Here is a 23159-nt window from a genome sequence, read left to right on the forward strand (position 1 = left end):
CATAAAAACATGTTCAAATTGTACAAAAATGAGAAAAAAAGAGCTGTCAAGAATGGGATTCGAACCCATGCCCTTTCGGACCAGTACCTGAAACTGGCGCCTTAGACCAACTCGGCCATCTTGACTACCGCTGTCAATTAGTGATTCATTCTATAAATATATTATGAAAACTCAGCCACCGGATAAGCGGATGGCAAATGATAACCGAGAAAAGTTTCATTTGCTTCTCGGGCTACATTTCGTCGTCTGGATGTATTAAACCATGTTTATCTAAAAATAGCTAAACGACACGACCTGCTTCATTGGCATACATACTTTTCGAATAGAACGAATACTTTTAACCTATGTTAGGATATAAAATTCAAAGATTTTGCTATATCCCGTCGATTGTATGGTGAACACACATTAATAGAATCGTATATTTTCACATCATATCATATCCACTGTTTGATATAAATGTCATATCACTTTAAAAGAACCCGAAGACCGTATCAAAGGAGATGGTAAGAATTTTTCACGATACTTTTGCTTACCGCATTTCATTTGCTTTTTTATTTATTTATTTTTCCTCCCTTTAATTAACTCTTTTATTTATTTTTTCTTTTTTATCCCTTCCATCATTCTCTAGTAAAATCCTATTTAAAAAATTGTTATTCGAAAAAAAAATCATTTATATTATGAATATCGGAAATCTTATTCTCTTTATCCCACATTTTCAGTGGAATGCGACTTTATCCTATCTTAATCGGGCACCGATTATTATCGGGACTACGAGACGTAGCCTCGGAGTTTTCATCAACCGCACGAAACATCGACAACACCCTTGGCTTCAACATAGGAGTGAATTCCATTCCATTTGAAAATGATCTTTGCGTCTCGCTCTCTTCCTCTTTCCCTCCAAAGCGCGGCCAAATCCTCAGGCCTTTCCTCACCGAGCACGCGAAAGGGCAAAAGTCAACGCCGGTCTTGTCCTGCCATTTCCCTCCATTTTGCGTTTAAACAATTCGCGGTTCCAAAGACCAAATTCAACCTCCCTCCTATCCCTATCCTCTCCCCTTTATTTAACCCCCACCATGAACTTGGAGCGTCGCCATGCACGACTTTCACGGCCAAAGTTGCAATCTTTCTCGCTCCGCCCATGGCCTTCTTCAACCCCTCGTCTGGATCCGGGTCTGCTCCGGTTCGGACGTCCGGTCCCGTCGACGGCGAGATCCACGTCATCGTAGGCCCAATGTTCGCCGGCAAGACCACCGCCCTCCTCCGCCGCGTCGAGTCCGAGCTCACCAACGGCAGGTGTGGATCTGTAATCGCTTGAGTGGGTTGGAGTTTGAATTAGGCTCCCACTGTTTTGATTTGGTCTCGGTCATCTCCGTTGATTTATGTGCCGTGAGCATCAACTTTGTAGCTTGTCGCTGGGGATTTGCTGCTCGTAATGGGTTAGCAAGTTGCGCGGCCGGTTCGAATCATCAGACTGAATTTTTTAGCTGTTGCGTGTAGGAATGTGGCTATAATTAAGTCGAGCAAGGACACGAGATATGCGACTGATTCAGTGGTGACCCATGATGGAATGAAGTTTCCGTGCTGGGTTGTGTCGGATCTGTCGTCGTTTAGACAGGAATTCGGAGATGATGCCTATGAGAAGGTGAGTCTTGTCCGAAGGCGATTTTCTTTAATTGGTAAGTTATATCTTCATATAGAGACAGAATCGGTACTTGGGTACTTGTTAGTAAATCATAACTAAAGTCGAACAGCCTTTGCTCTTGGTGTTAGCCAGTGGGCGGTGAACGATTGAAGACAGTAAAACCAGTTCATGTTTAACCTCTTGACGAACAAATTTAGAGTACGTTTCTGATGAGTTTTCTTGAGCTTGTCACTTGGGTCGTCTCCTAGCTCTTTAAGGTAACAAGGCAGTGGGAGACATGAATGCTTCCTATGGATTTGCTATTGCTCATAGTAACCACTCATGTCCAGCAGCCCACCATATTGACTTGTGATGAGAGTACTTTGGGATGGAAATGGCTACTAGAGAGGTAAAAGCCCGGTGTTTTTGGAGTTTTGAGCATTCACCTTTTCTTGTAAGCAATTTATGCAGAGAAGATAGGCATGTATAAGGATTTACGTTTTTGGCAGTCAGTGGAGTGCTTGTGCTAGAGTTGCATTTGCGCTAGTGCGAGTAATGATGTGAAGTTTTGCAAATGACTTGATCTACAAGAGCGTTCGATGCATGATGTATTTTTGTGAACTGGAGATGCTACTATACTAATATTTAAGCTGTGCAGTAAAGTATGATTTTTATGGTCAAGCACTAAATTGACAGTTTATTGCTCTTTCTTATTTCTGCTCTATGCTCGCAGCTTGATGTGATTGGCATTGATGAAGCTCAATTCTTTGAAGACCTTTATGATTTCTGCAGCACAGTTGCTGATCATGACGGGAAAGTTGTCATTGTTGCAGGCCTCGATGGTGATTACTTAAGGTGCTGCTCAATCATGAGCAAATCATTTCCATGCTTTTGGATCTCGCAAAATTTGTCCATCACATTGCTTCCAATTCCTTTTGTTGCTAATCAACCTTGCACTAGCTTTGACCCAAAAAAAAAAGCTTGCACCAACTTGGACTGAAATGCAAACTCTTAATTGCAGAAGGAGCTTTGGTTCGGTTCTTGATGTAATACCGCTTGCTGATACTGTGACCAAGTTGACAGCTCGATGTGAACTTTGTGGTGGGAAGGCCTTCTTTTCATTGAGGAAGACACTGGAGACACGGACTGAACTGATTGGTGGGGCTGACATCTACATGCCGGTTTGCCGTCAGCATTATGTCGATGGACAAACTGATGCAGAAGCTGCAGGAATACTAATGAAGTCTAGACTTAGGACTGATTTCTTTCTTGAGGCAGCTTCAGAGGTTTAGTCACATGTAAATTGCTAGCATGTAAATCAGTTGTGAGCTCCATGAAGCGCATAATCTAGGTTCTTTCCGTTTCTTTCCTTGCTTTCCAATGTAGTAGTCGTACTTTTAGTGTATCTGTAATTTGTCATAGTATACAATCATGTGCCTTTTGGCATTTACATTTAATTTGATATAGTTGGAGCAACTACATGTTGCCTGGATACGCAGATGGATGAACATTGTTTTTGAAGGATATGGCCAATCATTGTCATTAGTGGGTTACTGGACATAATGGTCTAATTAACACTGTTATATAGGAGAAGACTGATGAACCTCAACTGTGGTATATTGTTTAAAGGACAGCACTTCAGATACATAAAAAACAAAAATACAAAAAAAGCTGCAGAAGCGCAATTTGAGCATTTTTACATAATTCATAACCTGTCTTATTTCACCACTGTTGCTCAAGAGTCTTTGCTAGAATGGCCTAGTACGTGGACCTGTTGCACCTGACTTTTTCCTTGTTTTCCTACTTCCGATCAATGTTATCCGCCGGAATATCTTCATTAGTCTGCTGGCGTACTTCCTTTGGGTTGCAAAAGTTACAGAGCCAATGCAACCTGTCTTTTGTCCGAGAGGGTTCTTTCTCCTGCTCATTGATCTATTCTCCAGTCCAAATGGTTTGACATTCTGTACTTTGTTTGAAGTAAGCTCTGCTCTCTTCGAAATGTTTTGACATTGCAGGCTCCTTTTTAAAGACATGAGCTCTTGCTCGAGGGTCTGAATCCTGAAGCTCGTGGATTCATATTCCCTTTCTGGCATATCGGATCCTTGAATCGCGTGGTCCTTCTGTAGCAGAGCGCTCAAGGGCCTTCTTCCAGGCTCTGCTTCTTCTCCGTAGGGGCTCTCCCCTAGATTCTGACTCTTGGAGTACGGACACCTAGAGCTCGAGAGGCTTCTGGACAACTCCCCACAATGTGCATACCTAAACGAATCGGAACATTCTTTGAAAGCTTGATGCGTGTTCAGTTGTTGAATGAAAAGTGCCTGGACAATTAAACGGAGAGGCATCAAGTCGTTCTGAACAGCCTCGACGCACACCTCTTGCGATAGCTTTTGGCAGTTAAGGTACTTGCAGACTGTGGTCTTTTCTTCTTGGGATGCATCTGGGTGTGCCTGAACAAGATAAATGCTTTTCTTCATCACTTTGTCAGTTAAAAGGTTAGTCAACTAGATATAAGAAGTAGATTCTACTTTTGATTTCACATGGGTTTCTGCCAGGCTACAAGCTAGAACTCTTGGGCAAAGAACTTGCAAGAATTGAGGAATCAACAGTGCTTCACCTGAATTCAAGTTTCACCTATGGAACAATTCAGTCCATTTTGCTTGTGAACTAACCTAATGAATTAAAGTGAAACTAAGAAACGTGATGTCCTCACAAATATTAGCTTCAGGGCAACAACAATCTGATGCTGAATTTTTTCCATTTTCTTATGTGTCTAACTGTAATTATGTTGACTATAAATGCATTTAAAAGTATCTGTGATTTTACCTGGAGGAAAGTGCTCAATGCTCTGTACAAGTTGTCGTGGCTCTGCCTGTACGAAAGCGGTACTGCTTCAATCAGTTCCATGAACCGCTTCGGCCCCAGTTTCGGGTCAAGCACTATATTAGCGAGATACACATCCCATAGTTCGGCAACAACTGAGTTGCTCATGGAAGGAGTATGATTCATATCCAAATCGAATGATACATATGTTGAGATTATGCTCTCCATCGTAGCCAACTCTATGCTGAAAGAGACTGATTCAGCACTGCTTTTTGGAAGGATAAAATCGTCCACATGGGCAAGGGGCAACAGCGATGCGATCTGATCCTGCAACTTTGATCTGATTTCACTCCTCAAATCGAGCTCTAGAGACTTGGATAGCACGGCAAAGTAGAAACCGACAGGGATGATTCTGCTGGACTTCTCCCCCATGGGAAGTAGATGAAGAATGCCATGTAAGATAGTTGAGACTTCATCTTCAGCACTTGTATCACAGTTGATTTCACCAGAGTTCTGACAAAATTGACGCATCTTGGCTGAGATTACCCATCTATTGGTGTAGAAAACAATCATCGGGCTAACGTATTTTTCTTTCATCCCTTGCCTTCTCAGAGATCCTATAATCCTTTTGAAGAACCCAAATGGCAGAGTAATCAGGTCCTTGACCCAGAGATCTTGGCTCACGAATTCCTTCACGCTTTCGCAGTTCCAAGCAGAGCTAGCTAATGCCTCCAACGTCAACACTGGTCGGTCGCGTCTCCTCTCCGGATCAAGAATCTCCATGCAAGCCATGAAGGCAAGAGATTCGATGCAGCGGCTCACTATTAAGAGGTCTTCGGCCCATGGAACTAAAGTTTGGCACTTCTGGAGTACAATCAAAGTGTCGTCCCAATTTTGCAGGACCACTTGGTTCAGATACAGATCAAACCTCTCACACAGATTGCCGGAGCAGTACTCTTCCGTCATCTCGAGAAACTCGGCTGCACATCGCAGGGCTGCCACATTAAAAGGGTCGATCAAAGTGGAAGAACCGTAGACCAACAGGGTGATCTTCTCGAAAGTCCCCAGCCCTCCTGGAAAATCTTGCGGTAGCTCAACCTCAGTTGAATCATTCAACTTCCTATTGAAATATCCGCTCTTGGAAGACAACGGGAACTGCAAGTACAAAAAGGAGCAAAAAAACCAACAATCAGTTAAACTTTGGCTCCAACTGAGAAAATTCTCGGTCTTACTTCTTTTTTCTGCTTATTACAAGTTCATGAAAACATATCCGTATGTGCAAAACTGAGGTACTGAATTCTAAGCCAGGACCGGAGAGCTATTCAGAAGAACACAAAACCAATCTTGCAAGTCACCAAAACAACCATTTTAGTCCACGCAATCGGACGATAACAAATTCCACCTTACCTTGTGCAGGCAGAAGATCCTATCACCAAGCCGAACACGAACGGAAGCAGGCAATCCAGTTTCCTGGCTCCTAAAAATATGAGTAAGCAGGTACAAGTTATCAGGTTTCCGAAGATCCCGTCTTCCAGTTACAACACATACGATGCAGATTATGAGACTTGCAAAACAAAGTAAACCCACTAACCATGAGAGAATCTTGATCTTGAGGAGGGCGCTGATGTTTGGCGAAGAGAACGGACTCGATGCCACTGAACTGTCTTTCGGACTGGCAGCTTCCATCTTGCATAACTGATGGAAGTTCTTCCAGAGCAACAGCACAGTGTTTTCTCGCTTCAAAAACTTACGAAGGTTGCTTGCTAGTGAACATCACTTCCTCTTAGCAACGTCCATAAATGCTAGAAAATTGAACGAAGCCCATCTCAGGAATCGAAGTGCAGTACCATCTGACCTTCTAGAATTCAGAAAACCAGGGGAATGGAATAAAATTAGAACAGAGAGAGAGAGATGGTTTTTGCTAGCGATATTAGCATATCTACTCGATTCTGTACATATGTCGAGATTATACGTATATATTTTTTCGTAGTTCATATCCTTGATTGATTAAATTTGGCATTACGTTTATCTTATTACCTTAAGTAGTCATGTAAACTCTTTTCTATTCACATTGAAATTTACAGAAATTCTCCAATTTTTCTGGCCGGCTTTATTCTTAACTTTCTTTAGTTTAATAAGATCAGTCTGTTTCACACGCTCGTGCAGCTCTAAATCTTTCTTTTTTTTCTTGTTCGAGTCAAAGTCAAATGAATATGCGCACGAACTAACTCTAAAATCCAAGTTTTCAGGCTTCAAAGTCGTTCTTGAATCGAGAGAAGTTGAAGTGTTTTGGGGGTCATTCCTTTGCTTGAGAACTCGGATTTTCATGAGCCACCCCACGTGCATAAGTGTACAAAAGTTCTATTTCCTAGTAAGAAATCTTGATATCTGGGAATGAAAGCCTCGAGCCATATGAAAGTAACTTTCAGCTTAGATCAATCAACTTGTCAATGCAAGAACTCCCTCAATTCATCTCTCAACTAAGTTATTATTATTATTTTTTTCAATTGGTATTCCGCTCACATGTATCGTAGATCGACCCGACCGGCCCTGATGGCGTCAATAATCCCCAATCCACGATACTTAGCTGTTGAATCACTACCCGAACCCGTACCTCTGAAACTCGACCCCGTTACTCCGGTGCATGGAAACATTCTAACCTTGATGGATATGTTACAAGCATTAGATTTCAGCATGAGAGCCTACTTTCTCTGGTACAAGGACAAGTGGGAATAAGGTTAATGGAGAAGGTAAATAAAATACAATAAAGTATGAGAGAGGCGTAGAAGAAGAAGTAAGGGTGAAGCTTTCCCAAAGCGAAAGAAGAGGAGGAAACGGACGCACCCAAGACGGCACGGCTTCTGAAAATAAGGAAGCTTTGGAATTGGAGGGAGTGGTCTTTGCTTGCTTCTTGCCCAACATATCTCAATCCCCAATAATTTCTTCTTTTCCCTTTTTAATATATTTGTTTTTGACAAGTAGAAAATTACTAATTAGAACACAAGCAAAGCAAGCAATCTTGGGTACTCAGAGTAAATTTCCCGGTGCTCCGAGAAAGATCGCAACGATTAATTTCAAAAGACAAAACTCTACTAAGATATGCAGGAGTTTCGATCTCGACGATTACGATTGCTCTTGTAGTTTAAATTTCTTCCGTTTACATAATGTTTTCGCCCGAGCTTTTGCTTTCTTGCAAGGCTTAACTCGCTCGCTAGCTTTTCCAATATAAACTGTTGATGTTTTTCCCTGGCCAATGTAGCGATTTAATAATGGCACAGTCCACTCTAAAGCGACATTTGGGAACTGTTAGAGAAGTCACTGTTAACTGATTTTCTAAGACGTGTTCAAAGCAGCCAATGGAAACATCGGAAATCTTCTCTGACTTGCAAAAGGAGAATACTGTTTCAAAGTCTTTGCCCCCAGACAAAAAGGCAGAGAAGAGGAAAAGAAAAAGGGCAAAAAAAAAAAAAGTCTTCGTCTGGACAAACCAACTACCTTCAAAGCTTCAATCTCACCTTGATGCATCCAATGGAGAAACGGTCGATGATGCATATGGGGCTTTAAAAAAACAAGGTCATTCAAAAGCGTGCGGGGAGGGACAAGAAGGTTTCTTTATTTGCCATTTTGTTATTACAGTTTCAGAGGTAAGTGGGGCCAAGAAGATTTTGGGGAAGGAACAAGGCCAGCTTAGATGCTTACAGCTCAAGCAACACATTCCTCTAAAGCTGCAGAGGAATTCTACACATTATTATAATTTGAAGGGGGGTTAATGCTTCGATCACCATAAGAGAGGATTGGTAGAGAAGAACCTTGGACTCTATGATGCCTCAATCTCAACAGACCTTGCAAGATCTTTGGAGGAAAGAAAATCAGAGAAATGCTATGGCAATTTGTCAAAGCCCGTCCCAGCGAATGACCCAAGAGCCAAGGAAGTCGATTATGCAAAGGAAGCCTTTTCGAGGAAGTTGGACAGGCAGATAAGCATGTTTGCTTTGAGACAAAATTGAATTCACGCAGTACGGCTGGCACTGATGTGGATAATTTATTTAGCTTTTAGCTTTTGTCGAATTTTTTATTTAATTTTTTTTATTTTCTATTTACTTTTTTTTTTCTTTCCTTCTTTTTTTTTTCCTTTTTTGCTACCACTATGGCCAATGAGGGTCACAAAAGCTCATCACTTACTGGGCAAAGGCCGTGATGCCATCACTCACCGTTGGCGAGAGTCGCAGCCCTCGCACGTGGCCACTATGGCCTCTCTCTCATCTTGGCAAGTACGGGCGAGGGCTTTGCAACCCTCGCTCGGTGGCTGGTGAGCTCGCCAGCCCTAATGTATAACAAAAAAAGAAAAGAGAGAAAAAATTAATAAAAAAATTAAAAAATTATCCATCTTAGTGCCAATTATTCCACATAGCATGGACGCCACGTAAAACGACCAGTATCTCATTTGTGCATAGAAAAAGGGCTGGTGAGCTCGCCAGCCCCAATGTATAACAAAAAGAGAAAAGGGAGGAAAAATTAATAAAAAAATTAAAAAATTATCCATCTTAGCGCCGATTATTCCACGTAGCATGGACGCCACATAGAACGACTGTTGAGACCTAAATTTTGATTTTCATAAATTCATTTCAAACATAAAATGAGAACTAGTCATAGTTCTCGCCAAAAATAAATTTCTCATGCATTGCATATTTAATTTCTGTCAATCATACATTGTCTTGCATTCAAATCAACGGCGGAAGATTTGAGCTTAAATTGACAAGTGATTGAGCTAGGCATTACATGGAAACTTCGGCCAAGCATGTTATGGGGTGCCGAATTTATTTAAAGGATTTGGACCCATTCTTGGATTTAATTCAGCCCATTTTTGCTCATTTAAATGTTAAAGGCTTTTAATTAGTTATTCATTTAATTAATTAAAGCCCAATTCGAGTCCGAAAATATGCGTATGCGAATGAGCCCACAAAGAGTAAGATTTTCGGCCATAATTCATGCACTAATGAAGAGTAGAAATTTTATGGTGTTTTAATGGATTTGGGCTCTTTAAAGGATATTAATTGCAAAAGAGATTAATTGAAGATTAGCCTTTTAGTTGGACGAAACCCTAGGCTTTATATGTGTGTGTGTGTGGGTTTCGTTCACAAAAGAGGAGGACGGCAAATTTACATTCATAAAATATACACAGCTAGAGAGGGAGAGAGCAAGGCGTCCTGGTGGAAATTCCCTTTCATAGCTGAGACCACCTACTTTGGCGAATTGTTGCTATTGATCTTGCTCACACCAAAATCCAAGAGATTGATCGTCTGTTGTCTCGACCAAGAGCAAGTCAATCCGCGAAGCATAATCACGTATTCGTGGCCGACCAGTCCAAAAGTTCAAGCTCAACATCCAAGTTTCGTGCGAATTCGATTAACGAAGCTGATTTGTGGTTCAAGGTAAAAATTTTCTGTTCATTGAATATTTACTTACCTAATTGACTTGGCTGAGCGTTCTCGCATATTTTGATATATATCATGGGATGATTATTAATTGTGGACCGTTTGTCTTTGCACTAAAAGGCGAATTTTCTGAACGTACTCGATTGTGATTCTTGCATAAGGATTTCTAGATAGTCCCTTCACTGTTGTTGCAATTTTCGAAAACTGAATATGCATAGTTTGGAATGTTGTTCTTGATTGGAGACTCTAGTCATCATGGACGTTTTTCTTGGTCAACTTGCATCTTGGTTTACACGTTCTAAAAATTAACTGGATGATCGTGAGTCTGAGCAAATAAAATCATAGCACTTAATTAGCAGGTATTTTAAATCTTCGAAACTGATAATGGGATACCTAATCTGAGTTCTCAAAACTTGAAGCTAATTCTGTGATTATGTGGGATATCCTCGGTTTTGGGTGGAGTTGTCAGAATATTGGATGACTTTTGTGATGGAAGTTTCAAGCAATTTCAAATCTAAAATCATATTCTGAAAATATTGAGTATGCATCAAATTTCGGAATATTAAATATGTTTGCGTCCTTGAATATACTTTGGGGGAAATATTTGATATGTCTTTGTATTCCAAGTTTGAATTAATCTTATCCTCGAGATATTGTGCGCATTGTTCGAAGTATTCAAAATATCTCGTATTCAAATTTGAAATTTTCGAAAATCTAAGCATATCATATAAGTCTATATCTCATTTGAATTATATCTTTTAAACTTGTAAATTATCTGATAACACTTTGAAGATCTCAAGAGATAACTTTTCTTGAATTAAAAGATATCAATCATTTGTGGATAGGAACTTATCTCCTTGAAAATTTCGGAATCCCCTAAGGATTTTCGAAAATGCAATAAATATTTGCACATCTTTAAACAAAACTGCCTATAATATATGATCCATGGTACCTAGTCCCGTCGGAAAATTAAATCACATGCCACGCTCATGATCTTATGGGATAGGATAGTGATTTAAATATAGAAATTCGTATTCTGTCCTTTGGCGAGAAGGGACGTTGTATTTCTATATATTTATCCGCGTCTCGGCTCGAATCCTCGAGAATGAAGCGAATAAAATCTCGCTCCGGCCCGGATCTTCGAGAATGAGAAGATTTATTGGAAAATTCAGAATATTTGGAATTAAAGGTATATTATGGGCATTTTTGTTTAATTTTGTTCAAATTCATTAAAAAAATTCGAAAAGAAAAAGAAAAAGGGTAAAAAAAAAAACATCCAATTCATATAAACCAGTCAAAAAGACATTTTCATGAGATTGGTACCGAAAGTGTGTTAATTTTTAATTAACGTAACCAAGTCCCCGAACTCAATTTCTCTAGTTCGTAGAGATAAAATAGTTCTTCCGCTATTTTATATAGGTTTCTAATCAACCTACTTTAAATAATTAGTGACGGCTCCTAAATTGAAAATCAAACCCAAGTTGCGAATTGGTAAGGCTTGGGAGAGTCCGTATTAGGTTAATTAATTCATATAATTAACTTAATAATCCATTAACCTGATTTTTTTTTTAGGTCGCGACAACGACCAGTATCTATGCACAAATGCAAAAATTATATGACTTGATTGGCCAAAAAAATAAATTTAGGATTGAATTAACACAATTACACTAAATTATTCTCGATGTCTATAAACTTTCATAAGTAAATAAGCATAAGTTAAAAGACCCAAACAGGAACTCTACCTCCTAAGTGATACAAAGGAAGCAGAGCATATTTTTTGGTCGAAAACAAAGAGCACTTTAAAAGTCAAGTACAGCGAGTTCAGGCAAGTGGGTTTCCAATAGAACCCGGCCCGCTTCTCCCAACCCACCATCCTTACAGTGATAGGTCTACCTATTCCAGTAACCCGGCTTCCATCCTTAGCAAGGGGGAGGATCGAAACCCTCACCTCCAGATTCTCGGCAGGAGAGGTGGCCAACCGAGCTAAGTTTGTGCATCATGCCTACCTTTTAACAACAACAGAAGAACAGTGACGTGAACTTTTACTGATAAACAGGTCATTTTAAATACCGTAAATTACAAGATACCGTTAACAATTAAAAAGTAGGAACTATTAACCAACTACCCAGAATTACAAATAAGGCCTGTTGACGACTATTTCTGACTCTGAATTCAGGCAGCTACGCCTGACGAACTTCCTAAACAAAGAAAGAACAGCTCCGAACCAGAACTGTCTTGAAACCACCAAGTTACATGGAAAGACCATCTAGATAGTTTTGCTTCGGAGGCTAGAAATAAAAATCATCCTCGCTGGAAAAGCTAAAAGCGTAAAAGCCGTGGAAATCCCTCGGTCTACATATCTCCTGGAACTGCCATCTCCCAAGACCAAATTCTCATATTCTACCAAAAGCTGTACCCAAACAACGCAAGAACCAAAAGAAGGACAACAGGGGCCGTTTTCTATTGGATATAAACTCGTGCTTATGACATGCACAGAAAACCTGGATTAGGACGCAATCCAAGTCCGGGAATGAGAAAAGCCAAGCATACACAGACCAGGAGAACTCTCATCCATGGAAAAAAGCAGAAAAGGTAGTCCTTCCTTTCCTTACTGGCAACAAGAGATTAGGTTTCCATCCTACAATTACTTGTTACACTCATCATTAGACAGAGAAAAGAAGTATTAAGCCAGAAAACCAAGCACACCAAATACAAAGTCTTCCTCTAGGGCACCGTGGAAACTATCAAAAACCACTATCTAGAGAACAGCACTGACGGAGAAGCCTGACAACTCACTTACGCAAAGCCTATGCTTGCATGGAAAAGGGACTTCGCTCCCGATAATATTTTGGACTAGTCCCAATGAGAATTTCAGGCAAAGAATCTACAGAACGAAAAAAGCTGATCCTATGTCATACCTGATCTAAAACTCAAACCCTTTTTTAAGTTACATGTGCTTCCCTTTACATGCAAAATGTTCACGACTTCCGGAGGACGAGCTTCTCGTATAGTGCAAGGAGGTCCTTCTTGCAAGGATTCTTCAACTGGAGCAGCTCGGCACCAAAATCATGACTCGTGAGTTCTTGCCTTAGTCTGAGCATGGTGAACTTGGTATAATCCTCCTGCAACGTTCTGTTGCTGTGGTTGTCCTCATCGCCTTCGTACACAGATCCACCATCTTCTAGCTGAATGTGCTTTAGGGGGCTGGTCGTGCTTCGCGACCTCTTATTCACTCTGGAGGCCTTATCAATATCCATATCCTGAACAGATTCCACGCCAATTTCAGCATCGTCTGCTCTAAGCCGTTTCCCGAGAGAAGCAGTCTTGAGCTTGCTGTCCAGTGCAGTTTCATTTATAAGAACAGTAGTTAATTTCTGTTGGAGGGAATCAATCTTTGCCTGGGCAGATTGTAGCTTGACCGAGAGATCTTCTGCTCTGCTGTTGGCTTCTGCACGGGCTTTTCGTTCAGTGTCAAGGAGACTTTCCAGGACCTTAACCGTACTAGCCCTTTGCTCATTATTTGAATCCAGCAAGGACTCGATTTCTTTCTCCCTTTCCTCCACTCTCGCCTCTAATAAAGTGACTTTTGAGAGGGCCTCTGTCTCTGAAATACGTGCTTCCTTAAGTTGATCTTCTAATGCAATTTTATCTCTCCCTAAACTCTCAATAAGCCTCTCGGCCCTCTCAATTTGAGCCAGTCTCTCCATTGCCAGCCTATGAATATCGTTCTTTTCCTTTTGGGCAGTGACTGCATCTGCTCGTGCTTTGTCAGCCACTTCAGTAGATCTTCTGGCTTCTTTTTCAGCATTTCTGCACCGTTCCTCAACTTCCTCAAATCTTTTGAACGCAGATAAGTACTTCTGTTCAAGATGGATCTTCTCCTGCTCCACAATCCTAGCTTCTCTTTCAAAAGATTGGGCTTTAGCATTTGCAGTTTCAAACTTCTCGCTCAACGCTCTGATTTCGTTCTTCAGGGACATAATCTCCACATCATAATTCTCTATTTTTGACTCAGCAGCCTGGAAAGCATATCAATCATCAAGCACAAATGCAAAAAGATGAACAGGAGATATTGTCCTACAGACCAGGACTGATGGAGACAACAAAGAAGTTATCAGAACAGAAAATTCAAATAACAAGTTGCTTTCCTATACATGTTTATTAAAAAATGTGTTAAACCATCAAAATTCAGCAGTAAAATCATCGCCTTTAATTTTCGATGTTCCTAGATCAAATAAGAGATTACCTTCAGCTCTGACTTTATGGTGATCAAGCACTGCTCAGCATACTCGATTTTCGCCACCTTCTCCTTCACTTCTTCCTCCTGCATAACCATCCACAAATGGTAAACACATCGATTCCACTATTATAGGGTACAAGGAACAGGAAGAAAGCTACATGTGTTCACACCAACACAAACGGGTGGGCGCGTGTGTGAGAAAGAGAGAGAGAGAGAGACCTTTGCAGCCAATTCAATGGAAAATTCCGCCCTTAGAGCATCTTCCCTCTTTTGTGTATCCTTATTTGTGCGCTCTTGTGCAATTGCTGCCTTCTCTAAGGCTGCTTTTGCTTCTCTAACAGCAATATCATACTTCCTTTTCCACTCCTCTGCCTCCTCTTGAGCCGACTGAGCTTGTTCCTTAGCAGCAGCTAGTCTTGCCTCAGCAGCACTGCTCCGGGATTTGAGGATAGCAATTTCAGAACTAGCCTGGTCTTCCTCAGCTTTCTGTTTAGACAACACTTGCTCGTATTTCCTTTTCCAGTCCAGAGATTCTTGCTTTGAAGATTCTAAAGCTTTCAGCAAGCTGGAAGACCTCTCTTCAAGTAAACTATAGCTACTCTGTAATTTAGTTATACGGCTTGAATAATCATCAGAAAGCCTGTTCTTATCACCGATGGCATCTTTATATTGCTTCAGATACTGAGATTTGTAATTCTCACTGGCTTCCAGTTGCTTATTAAGCATCCCCACCTGATCCTCAATGGCCCGACATTTCAGCATTAAGGAACTCCTCTCGGATCCAACCCGATCAATTAGCCTTTTCGCAAGGTCTAGTATTGGGCCTTCCAAGCTGGGCAATTTTAAAGCAGTAAGTCAAGATAGAGATGGAGATAACAAACTCAGGAAACAGGAAGAACATGTTTAAAGAATAAAGGGAAAACCTTTGTTGCAAGAACATTGCAAGCTTTTGCCATTTTGATGGACCATGAGATGATGCTTCATATTCTGACAAAAGAGCATCAAGAACCTACAAAACATCAATAGAACACAATCAAGATGATTACCAATTTGACATTAACAATCCATACTTTCACATAACATGGTGGGTACAACAAGCATAAATAATTGTAACATTATTTTTAGACCTAAAACTTTGACATATGATGCGCTTGATTTGTTATTTTAGGTGAGGATGTTTATCAAGCAAGATTACTTTGTGTTAAACCATTTATATAAAACGCGTCTTCATCTAATAGCTTAAACTTTTGAAACAGTTGGAGATGGTTCCACAAAATTTTACATAGCATTAAGGCAAAACATCATGAGTTTGAATCTTTGTTAACTCCTTATTTGCCTCCCAACGTATATTTCTACGCTTTAGTCTTAAATCAGTCTTTATGTGAGGGGAGTGTTAAACCATTCTGTAGACGTAGGAGAGGAAATATTATTTTTCCTCTATTTTCCAATAGGTTACAGAGTCCTACTTATAGGAGAAGAGTACAAAAAACAGAAAACGAAATATACAGCTAACAAGGAAAGAAATAACTATTCCTCCTCATTAGGCTAATCAGATATTTACACAATCAATGCTAATCTAACAACTAGCTAATTAGACAGCTAGCATATACAGAAAATCAATCCAGCCAATCAACACATTCAAATATTAAACTGCAACTTCGTCTAATAAAGTTTTCAGAATTGTTGGCAGTGGTCCCATAATTTTGCACTTAGTAATCCCATGCAGTGTCTATTCACAGAGTGAAATTTTGACGATGATCCAATCATTTCTTGGCATTACGGAGTTTCTGATCTGGAATGGGCAACTCTTATCACATAACAAGAGCTAAAACATTGTAGAACCAGAGATCTGCGCAATAGAATACTAAGTGGCCTTTTGTACTCCTATTATAATTGTTCCACACTAAATGCTTTGCAAAGAGAAGAGAATCTCATCTCCCAGCATCATTATACTTGCTTGCAACAGTTAACTTGAAAGGTACTCAGGTTTAAATAAAAGCTCAGCATGCTTTTTATGAGATTGATCAAGCAATAAATAGCCTACCAACTTTAGCGTTATATAAAGAATCATCTTTGATATACTGCACTCCATGTCCATGGCACTAGTGGTCAATACATCAAAGTTTCCCTACATTTGGGACAGGACCTCATTTGCATTTGGTACAAGCATGGAAAATTTCCCAAATGCCATCATCTCTTCCACCCTTTCAACACATCTACATCTACTAGACACTAATCAGACCCTACACAAATAATGGGCGCCTCACAATTTCACCATCATCAACATTCAACAAGATTATTTTTCAGTAGATAAAGACAACTTCAAATCTGCATTATTGAAACACAGCCCAGATGCTACAAAAACAAGACAAGCTCTGATTGTCGGAAGCAATTTGATCTGACAAGACATCGATGCAAGATGAGTTAACAATATCTAAGTTTCATAAACAAACAAAACATATTGAATCTCATTCTATAAGGTATACTGAGAAAAGAATTAGAAAGAGAAAAAGGAATATCCTTTATATGTGGCATCAAAGATGACTACTAACCTTAACAACATTATCAATATTAGCATCAGGTGTATGACAAGCTGCTCTCAGCCTCTTTTCCATGCTCTGCACAGCATGTGAACACCGCAAGTCTGCCTCCATAAATGCATTCCTCTTGTAATCCTGCATGGACCAATTTAGTCAATAGAGGATTGCTTAAGTTATTGGTCCAAATACAGAGAAACCAGATAACCTAACAAAAATAGACCATCTTCATTAGCCATAATTAGTCAACACGCCACAGCTTTTTTAAGAGAAGGAAATATTACAATTAAACTTTATCTACCAATGCAAGCATCATCTTTTAACCACATATCTCTCAACTTGAGACCAAGTTTTTTTCAAAATTCTGGTAAACAAGATCTCCAAATACGTTGGCCACTCAGTTTTTGCACTTTCTGCGCCATAGATCAATTTTTAGACCAATTGTCCCATAATGTGAGAAAAAAAATCTAGTGGAATATGGATCTCCATAATCTGACATGACAATGCACATCAAAGGGAGCAAATTAAATAAAGTGTTGACCCAAAAAAAAAAAAAAACAACCACATCAATGCCAAACCCAATGCAACCAACTAAACACAAGCACAAAGGAAAAGAATAAACAGAGTCCATAGAGACTTAATTTCCCCAATGTAATAACGATCACAGAACCAACTTATTGGGAGCCATCCATGATAAAAATAGTGCCACAGATTCCACTTCAAAGCAGCAGAAAAATGGTTAGCATTTTTGTAACTTAGGCCCCACCTCAAAAGCCCTTCTGAAGAACTTATGGAGAAGCTCCTCATGTTTCTTTCTCGCTGAACCAGCACCAACAGCATTCGCATTGAATGCAGCTAATGATTTTTGTACTGCTTCCTCATGAGCCTCCCTCATGCCAGCCTACATTAACTGAAATTAGGAAAATATCGATATAATAGAGCATTCATTTCTCTGGCGAAGTGTTGCTTACTTCCTCCGGTGGCTTAGATCGGTCAAAAGTAGACATGTAAACCTCAGTAGCTGAATCATAAGCTCCACGGCACTCAGCTTCTTCGACACTCTGCAAAAGTAAGATGTAAAATAAGAGTGAAAACATAACTACAGCACATTCAATAGATAGCAACGACAAGTGATGATCATTCTGCTAATAATTGATGAATATTATCAAAAGATGATAAAACCATTTTAAAAGTAACTCAATGCATTATAGAAATAAACAGTAAAACAAAGTTTAAGGACAGACATGTCAATTTGCAAGATGAAAAGGATTCTGACATCCAAACAAAGTGGAGAAGGTCCTTACTCATTAATATTAAACAACTCAATATTTAATAGAAGCTCATGAAAAAGTCTTTATTTCTAGGGACCCAAAGAGTAGGGTAGCAAACATATCAAGCAATCTCATTGTCAGGCATTAAACTATTTTGGCAAAACGATGTACAAATTAATCAAACATTCATCTTTATTACCATAGTTTTAATTTGTAAATATTCATAGCCAGGCTTGTTAATTAGCTGAATAATTTTTCCTTTTTAACTTTGTGTGGATGAAAAAAAATGCACCAAAACATAAAGGATTCTCTCTCGTAGGGTGTGTTTTGTAACCACATTAAATCTCTGAGAATTGCACTTTTCCAATGCTGAATGTGATTAAGTGCATTTGATCACATTTAACTACACAACTATAGCTTAATGCGATAAGGAAGGCCTTACTCAATGGGTTAAGTGATAATATATTCCATGGAAATTAAAACCTTACCCAATCGTATAACCAAAACCTTCCAATAATGCTCGCTATTCCATGTTTGGTATAATACTAATACTATTTATTTTCTATTATCAAACAACTTTTTATTTTCATTTTCAGTACTTAAAAGACTTCAGCACTTAATATTCAGTACTTAAAATTTCAGCACACATTTTTTCATGTTATCAAGCGAGCCCTTCATTGCAGACACCCATTTAGTCCTGAGTCAACTTGTGACAAAAATCCTCAGCCTCAACCACCCCAGGAAAAATAAAAAGAAAACAGACAAAGGCATAGGGGCACAAGGGGATTCCAAAGGGCTCCATATCATGACTAAACATGGCAGACAAGTTGTATAAGTTGAAAACGCCACTGAAGCCACTCGGTGATTTCATTTAACACTTCGCAAGATTGTTGTACCAATCATTGGAGAAAATTATCGCGCGTACTCAGATCCAACCCAATTTGGGAGACTGGCCAAGTTTTAAGATTGGAGACATAAAGAAGTTCAAGGTATTACCAACCTGCCATGAAGATGATATCGTAGGCACTGCGCCATTATTCAAGGCCTCCAAATAAGACTCTGTGACACCTACTAGAACGGGGCCAGTCAAGACAGTGGCCCCGACTTGCTTGGGCCTTGTTCTCTCAAAAACAAACTTTGTCAAGGCCTCCAACCCAGACCTAAACTCGGGCCTCAGTTTATTCATCTACATCCAACATCACACATATAAACCATGAAATAAGAACTACAGAGTGAAAAATATTTTCTGAAGTAGATAAAAGCGCATCTAACAATGACAAGATACTCACTGATATTTGATCAAGCCGCTGTAGATCATTTTCATTATTCAAAGGTCGCACGAGGGTGAAACACTCTCTATCTGGAAATAGAGCTCGAATAGAGTCCCGAATCTGGAAAGCATTTCTTTAAAAGTTACAAGCTCTAACAACATAAAGAAACACTGAAGAAGTAGTGGCAAGTAGTACCCTACATCAAAGATATATACATAGACACAAGCAGGAACCAGGCAAAGAAGAAATTGATGATGCACTGAAACATGACGTTAAATTCCTTTAACACTACAACATGACAAAAGGAGCTTTTAGCCCAACCATTGTAATGAAACAGTTTCTAAGGAAGCGTTCTAACTACAATCCAAATAATAATTAAGAAATTTGTTAAACAATCGTCTACTCCCAAAGCATTTTATTTTTTAAGGGGGGGTTGGTGTTCTAAAGCGTCTAATACATGTTGGACCACCCAAAATTTTAACAGCAGACAATTAGTTGCAATAAAAAAAGTTCAAGTGGTACTTATAGCTAGGGTGACATAAACACAATTGTCTATGGAAACATGCCACTTTCGTAGATGGATATTTGCCCCCACATAAACCAGGCTAAAATAAGGAAGAGAACATGTTTATGGGAGCTCCTATTCATGGATCCCACACTAACAGGGGAAAAACAAAGACGCACATAATACCTCATTTTTGGCAGCTATATCTCTTCCAGTACCTTGAACTGGCCTCAAAGCAAGTTCCAAGTAATCACGCGGTGTTATTCTCCTATTATCTTCCACTAAATCCAAATAGAAGTCCTACATTATGTAGCAACAAAAGCAATAGTTCAGAATCACAGTTTCCAGAGTAAAAGAAGCAGAATAGTTTGGGAAAATTACTCTCAGAAGCCAAACAAAGATAGGGGAGAATTGTCCCAACTCAGAAGCACTACTCTTTCCCCCCGACGCTCTCACGCGAATATGCTTAGTCATCTGAGTGACAAGAGACAGCCGATCCAGTGCAGCTTCATCAATTCCCCCCATCTGAATACAAGTTATACACAAGCAAAATGAGTAGTCGTAAAACTGAAGTGTCAAGTCTACTTCAGCAAAGCGATAATAAGGCTGAGAGAAAGGAAAAAGTTTAAGACACAATCAGCAATTTATAACTAATACAAAAAATCTCAAACATCTAGGACTTGAGAGCAATAACACTATAACTTTGCAAGACTTCACCAACCTGGTTGTAGATGAACATGCTAGATAAGAGAACGGCCAAAGAAAATATCTGTGTGCTGTATGTTCCCTGTGAAAAAAAGAGTGCAAGGACAACCATAAGAATTATTGCTGGGTAAAGAAAAAGCTTAATGGCACAATATGTCATCATTCTACAACAATCAAATCGGCGATCAAAAAGTAATACTTAGCTCATTGAACTTGGCCTACCGTTTGATCATAAGCATCAATCCCTTCACTGTCCAAAAGTAAAAGATTATACTCAGTACCATCAAGAGCTCTTCTCTTCAATGGTGCACTCCACAACCAAAGCCCTTTAGTGCATGGCCGGTGGGTTGATGCTACTTGGAATCCACTACTCTTTCCAAGAAGCTACAGTACAAAATAAACATCATAATAAATATCATAGCACCTTAACCGGATCACCAACACAAGCCAAGATAGAGAATTGTACAACTAGAACCAAAGCTGAAATCGTGACAAATGGAAGAACTATGAACTGATTTTTTTATTTTCCTGCACTGCACTTGGCTGCCGAAGAGAGAAGAAGACACTCCTTACTATGCTTAGTGATTTTTATTAGAATCTTTTGTCTTGATCACTTTTGGTGTAACTTTATTTGTTTATGCATAATTGTCCACATTATAAATTCTTCAGTATCTTCTCATAATATTAACCCCTTGCATTTCATTCAGATGTTTGTATAGGCCAGCAATTCCTACATCTTAAATGCACTACAATTGGAAGAACTTCCATCTCATTAAATGAGAGATTTCCTAATAGCTACGTGCCATCTTAAGGTTATTTCGAGGGCCATATAAGGACATATCCAAAGCAGCAGCAGTAGGAAATCTAATGTTTGGAATGAAATTTGTCTTCTTTCTTCACTTCTAGTGTCATTTGCATCATTAAGACCTTCAACCTTACGAAAACCTTCAGACATGCTCTGATCGTCAATGATAGAATTAGTAGTGAATCCTGTGGCATGAAATTTTCCATCATTTTTCCAGAACTAATTGTCTTAATATTTTGACAAATGATTCTGCTCACACCTCGCTGTGACAATTCATAAATTCAGAGCAAGGAGATTTTTAGCCCTACAAAGACCTTCAACCATTCTCCAATCATCAATGGTACAAATAGTAGAGTATATTGTCCATCATTCTCGGGTGTGTATATATATACATACCCGAGAATGATTCTGCTCTCACCTTGCCATGACAATTCATAAATTCAGGGACAGGAGGGTGTCGCCAAATAGAGAAGTTAGTAATAGGCCACTTTAACATATCTAGCATAGAAATCGAAGAAGGATATTACCACATGCATGTATATGGCACTTGCCACAAACAAAGACAACTAAACCTTAACTAGCCACAAACGAAGACTACGATAAACATAGTCTCAGATTGGCTGCAAATCGCTAGTTGAGTTGACAAAAGCTGACAGTAACACCACCATTAGATGCTTGCCAGAATTTCAATTCCAAAACATAAACCACCATTTAGATGAGGCCTAAACTTATCAGGGAAAAAAAATGCGGGCTAAAACTCACGCAACTCGGATTCCAAGAACCTAGAGCCTGAACTATGAATTCACCTTACAACAGAGAGATAAAGTGCAAAGCCAACTCATCCAGTCACTAAAGGCAGCTCCCGCACAGCTAGAATTGCAAAAACACAACAATCAGGCATATAAAATCCATTTCAGGCCACGTTACATTAGAATTTACAATCCTAGCCTCCACCTAGCCTAAAAAATCAGTGCTTCACCTTCACACTTTTCCAGCACAAATGCTCACCAGAACTCCTCTTCCAAAAAACAACCCCTTCCGGATTTCGCACACCAAGCCGCAGAACACGGGGAACACTTTAGAACCCAGCAGAATGAAGCGACAAAACCTAGTAAAGTCAGCCCTCGTCACTCTAGACTGCAATTAGAAACTCACGCAATTCGAACCCTAATCACACTAGAGAGCTCAAACCCTAGCCATCGGCAAACATTGGCGCATTGAGAAAAGCTCACCTGGTTCAAAATAAAGCTCTTCCCCTGTCGAGCACGGCCGCACACGGACACGACGCCAATCGGCTCCTTTACCAGCTGCAACAGTGCCACGGCCTCCGGATCCATCCGGAACCTCCCCTTCTCGTCGCAATACACGAGGCGGATCGGCCGCGCGGGCCCGGTGAGCGACGCCGGCGAGGACGACGGGGAAGGTGCGTACGAATGCGGCGAGGCATCGGAAGGAGCGTCCCTGCCTCTGTTGAACAGCCTCATCATCGCGCGCGGGTGTTCACCAGCTTTGTGATGAGCTCGCTAGTGTAGTGCCTCTCGTTCGATTTCTTCGCTTTGTCAGTTGCTTTAGAGAGAGAGAGAGGGAGAGGGAGAGCGACCGAGTTTAAAGTCTGGGGAGGGAAACTGGTAAAGGGCGTGATTTTTCGGGCGGTGTGGCGACGCCGAGCGAGACGGTGAAAGAAGACTTGAATTTACAAAAAGGGACAGGGGAGCTCAGCGTAAGCGAGGGTGATTTGGTCATTTCGCGACGAGGTCCTCCGTTGCATTCCAATTTGTTTTTCATTAAAAACTCTAAACTTGGCCATTATGACATAAATACTCCAAATTTTTTTGTGCATGAACAATCCCAAACTTATATCAATATGGCAAATATACCCTTGATAGAACTGAAATAGTTTAGATTTTTCATGACACAAGCAAAAAGTTGGGGTATTTGTGTCCTATGTA

The 23159-nt window shown here is 40.0% G+C and overlaps 3 protein-coding genes and 1 non-coding gene across 4 annotated transcripts; 1 reads left to right on the forward strand and 3 right to left on the reverse strand.

The window, feature by feature from the left end:
• Positions 1–44: 44 nt before the first annotated feature.
• TRNAL-CAG lies at positions 45–125 on the reverse strand. The gene has a single exon. It is a non-coding gene; the product is annotated as a tRNA-Leu (tRNA).
• Positions 126–1091: 966 nt separating this feature from the next.
• On the forward strand, positions 1092–3113 carry LOC115747653 (thymidine kinase-like). Its single transcript, XM_030683883.2, has 4 exons — positions 1092–1293; positions 1498–1642; positions 2355–2476; positions 2643–3113. Exons 1-4 carry the CDS (start codon positions 1139–1141, stop codon positions 2911–2913), a joined length of 693 nt encoding a protein of 230 aa, XP_030539743.1. The 5' UTR covers positions 1092–1138; the 3' UTR covers positions 2914–3113.
• Positions 3114–3141: 28 nt separating this feature from the next.
• LOC115747651 (BTB/POZ domain-containing protein At5g48130) lies at positions 3142–6403 on the reverse strand. The gene is made up of 4 exons (XM_030683882.2): positions 6033–6403; positions 5849–5918; positions 4445–5596; positions 3142–4068 (listed from the first exon to the last, which is right to left on the reverse strand). The coding sequence occupies exons 1-4, from the start codon at positions 6125–6127 to the stop codon at positions 3370–3372; spliced, it is 2016 nt and encodes a 671-aa protein (XP_030539742.1). The 5' UTR covers positions 6128–6403; the 3' UTR covers positions 3142–3369.
• Positions 6404–12559: 6156 nt separating this feature from the next.
• Positions 12560–22837, reverse strand: LOC115747609 (guanylate-binding protein 1-like). The gene is made up of 14 exons (XM_030683824.2): positions 22443–22837; positions 20628–20789; positions 20422–20487; positions 20082–20225; positions 19887–20000; positions 19214–19315; positions 18925–19110; positions 17625–17714; positions 17420–17554; positions 16669–16791; positions 15040–15125; positions 14336–14948; positions 14123–14200; positions 12560–13895 (listed from the first exon to the last, which is right to left on the reverse strand). The coding sequence occupies exons 1-14, from the start codon at positions 22695–22697 to the stop codon at positions 12855–12857; spliced, it is 3195 nt and encodes a 1064-aa protein (XP_030539684.1). The 5' UTR covers positions 22698–22837; the 3' UTR covers positions 12560–12854.
• Between the last annotated feature and the right edge of the window lie 322 nt (positions 22838–23159).

The sequence above is a fragment of the Rhodamnia argentea genome, chromosome 10 (genome assembly GCF_020921035.1).
Source record: "Rhodamnia argentea isolate NSW1041297 chromosome 10, ASM2092103v1, whole genome shotgun sequence".
NCBI classification, from domain to species: Eukaryota; Viridiplantae; Streptophyta; class Magnoliopsida; order Myrtales; family Myrtaceae; genus Rhodamnia; species Rhodamnia argentea.